This window comes from Palaemon carinicauda, chromosome 2 (genome assembly GCF_036898095.1).
Source record: "Palaemon carinicauda isolate YSFRI2023 chromosome 2, ASM3689809v2, whole genome shotgun sequence".
In the NCBI taxonomy this organism is placed as follows: Eukaryota; Metazoa; Arthropoda; class Malacostraca; order Decapoda; family Palaemonidae; genus Palaemon; species Palaemon carinicauda.
This window is the reverse complement of record NC_090726.1, coordinates 128241709-128245378: the sequence shown is the minus strand read 5'-3', so window position 1 is coordinate 128245378 and position 3670 is coordinate 128241709. Positions and strand designations below refer to the sequence as shown.

Below are 3670 nucleotides of genomic sequence, written 5' to 3'. Positions count from 1 at the left end.
AACTAATTTCTTGGAACCAGCTTCCCTTGGGTTAAATTGGTCGAACTTTTGTTCGACCTTGACCTTTGACCCAGTACTTTGAAAATTGAATCACTTTCACGTCTGAAAAAATACATACTTTGAAAGCTTCACTACTCAATGAGTAAAAGTTGTGGCCAGGAAGTTGTTCACGAACAAACAGACAAACAGGGGCAAGACAATAACCTCCTACCTTCGTTGGTAGAGGCAATTATATGGGCTTTTAAACTACAAACACACACACACACACACACACATATATATATATATATATATATATATATATAGAAGAAGAAGTATCAGTAAAGTAGTCAGGACCTAATCTTATACTGTATTTCATATTTTCATTTTCCCTGTGGATCTTTAGCACATATATATATATATATATATATATATATATATATATATATATATATATATATATAGATATATATATATATATATATATATATATCTATATATATATATATACATGCTCTCCTCTCTCTCTCTCTCTCTCTCTCTCCTCATCCCTCCTCTCTCTCTCTCTCCTCTCTCTCTCTCTCTCTCCCCCAAGAAATTTCACGTCTTCAAAATCTTTCGGAGCCGTCTGCTTGTTCGTTCTCTCTCTCTCTCTCTCTCTCTCTCTCTCTCTCCTCTCTCTCTCTCTCTCTCTCTCTTCTCTCTCTCTCTCTCTCTCTCTCTCCTCTCTATGAATATATATATATAATATATATATATATATATATATATATATATATATATATATATATATGGAGAGAGAGAGAGAGAGAGAGAGAGAGAGAGAGAGAGAGAGAGAGAGAGAGAGAGACGGCTCCGAAGGATATTGAAGACTTGAAATTTCTTTCTGGAACTCGGAGTGATTTTCGAAGAGATACTGAAGACATCTAGATCTTTAAAAGGCCGTCTTCTTGTCATCTATCGATTTTTTCAAAATATAGCTAATACGAGATGAAGAAGCCGGTATATACTTTGACAATGTTTACTACTATGTTGAAAGTTATTACAACCAGCTTTGGAATGTTTTTGTTAACCGTCGCAGCCCTTTTCGGAGGACTCACCTTGGCTCACGGAGAGAGAGTTCTTCAGGAACGAAGCTCTCTTTGTGAGGGATATCTGTTAAATCTCAACGGGAAGTTGAACACTTTCCAACAATCTTGGACCTACAGGCTGTTCTCGTGGCTGCTACCAGAGGTGCCCGCGTATGGAGAACTGCTTTGGAGGAGTTGGAACTAATGGCTCGCAAAGTTCACTTTTAAGAAGAGCGATTAACTTCTTACCGTTTGTTGGAAGGAAGTGGAACACCTTTGAAGAAGCTCAACAATGCGAAATGACTGGAACTGGACTGAAGACTCAAATCGACCAATTCAACGAAAAGCTGAAATCCTATTGGATACTGCCAAGATTGCTTCCGGATTTGAATACAGAAAAACCTTTCTGTATACTCGAAAATGGAGCGGTTAGTAACCTCATGATGGCAGGTGCTGCGGGTTGTCTTTTCGTTGGAGGAGCGATCATTGCGATGAGTGTTATGTCTTCTAAGAAAGAGGAAAAAAGACCAAATGCCCAACAGGAGGAAGCTAACGATATTGAAGAAACCAGTGACGCTGATAGCAACAGAGGAGAAGACCGAAGAAAACTCTATGGAGATCGTATTGGAAGAGACAAGGAGTGAAGAAGAATTTTCGAATTATCGGGAAAAACCGAAAATGGTGGAGAGTTGCAAGAAAATTGTGAAGTAGAAATTTGGGAAGCATCGGAGGATAATGAACCAGAAGATGATAATGAACTGTGGAAATCGTAATTGAAGAATCTTCAGTAAAGGAGGAAAATTCGGATTCTTCTGAGAGCGTAAAGGAGGAAGACATTTTGGGCTCATCCGTTCAAAACCAATTAGTTTCTTGCCTGACAAAATGGGAGAGTCAGTGGAAGAGGAAAAAGAATCAGAGGTAGAGGAAGAAGAATCAGAGGTAGATGAAGAAGAATCAGAGGTAGAGGAAGAAGAATCGGAGGAAGAGGAAGAATCAAAAGAAAATACTGAAGATTCAGATGACGAGGAAGAATCGGTACAAAATAGTGAAGATTCAGAAGACGAAGAAATATCAGAACAAAATACTGAAGATTCAGATGATGAGGAAGATTCGGATTCTTCTGAGAGCGAAATGGAGGAAGAATTTTCGGGCATTTCCGTCCAAAACCGATTTCGTTTCTTGCCTGACGAAATGGAGGAATCAGAGGAAGATGATGAGTCAGAGGTAGATGAAGAAGAATCAGAGGTAGATGAGGAAGAATCAGAGGTAGAGGAAGAAGAATCAGAGGTAGAGGAAGAAGAATCAGAGGTAGAGGAAGAAGAATCAGAGGAAGAGGAAGAGGAAGAATCAGAACAAATTACTGAAGATTCAGATGATGAGGAGGAATTGGTACAAAATACTGAAGATTCAGAAGAGGAGGAAAATTCGGATTCTTCTGAGAGCGAAATGGAGAAGAATTTTCGGGCATTTCCGTCCAAAACCGATTTCGTTTCTTGCCTGACGAAATGGAAGAATCAGAGGAAGAGGAAGAAGAATCAGAGGTAGGGGAAGAAGAATCAGAGGTAGAGGAAGAAGAATCAGAGGTAGAGGAAGAAGAATCAGAGGTAGAGGAAGAAGAATTTACTGAAGATTCAGATGATGAAGAAGAATCGGTACAAAATACTGAAGATTCAGAAGAGGAGGAAAATTCGGATTCTTCTGAGAGCGAAATGGAGGAAGAATTTTCGGGCATTTCCGTCCAAAACCGATTCCGTTTCTTGCCTGACGAAATGGGAGAATCAGAGGAAGAGGAAGAAGAAGAATCAGAGGTAGATGATGAAGAATCAGAGGTAGAGGAAGAAGAATCAGAGGTAGAGGAAGAAGAAGAATCAGAACAAATTACTGAAGATTCAGAAGAGGAGGAAAATTCGGATTCTTCTGAGAGCGAAATGGAGGAAGAATTTTCGGGCATTTCCGTCCAAAACCGATTCCGTTTCTTGCCTGACGAAATGGAAGAATCAGAGGAAGAGGAGGAATTGGAACAAAATACTGAAGATTCAGTAAGTAATGAGGAATCAGAGGAAGAGGAAGAAGAAGAGGAAGAAGAAGAATCAGAGGAAGAAGAAGAATCGGAGGATGAAGAAGAATCCGAGGAAGAAGATGAAGTTTCAGACGATAAGGAAGAATCGGAACAAAATACCGAAGGTTCAGAAGGGGATGAAGATACAGAAAAAGAGGATGAAGAAACCAAGGGCGCGCCCCTGCAAAGGCAAAGGCCATCATCTGCCAAAACAAGAGCGTGCTAAAGGAATGCCCCGCAGAGCATTCCAGGGTCGTCAAAAGCCTAAACGACAAAATCCAGGACCAAAAAGGACCGGCAAGAAGGACACAAAGGCCAAGAACAGAAAGAAGGAAAATGTTGAAAAACACCCCAAGATGCACATTCCCAGGAATCAGTTCCAGAGGAACAGAAGGAGGGTGTAAATCTGACGCGTCTTACTTGGGAGGATGCTTGGACCAGCCTAAAAGGCTGGCTTTGCAGAAAGGAATAGCTGAGCTGCTTCTAGTATGCTGTGTTCCCTGGTGGGGTCGTACAGGGGCTTCGTCAGGTGAACAAAAGGTCGGATATCTAGGTCTATTCT

The 3670-nt window shown here is 40.5% G+C and overlaps 1 protein-coding gene across 1 annotated transcript; it reads left to right on the top strand.

Moving 5' to 3' along the window:
* Positions 1-1348: 1348 nt before the first annotated feature.
* Positions 1349-3334, top strand: LOC137619978 (cilia- and flagella-associated protein 251-like). The gene is made up of 3 exons (XM_068350261.1): positions 1349-1670; positions 2014-2336; positions 3053-3334. Exons 1-3 carry the CDS (start codon positions 1349-1351, stop codon positions 3332-3334), a joined length of 927 nt encoding a protein of 308 aa, XP_068206362.1.
* Positions 3335-3670: the final 336 nt, after the last annotated feature.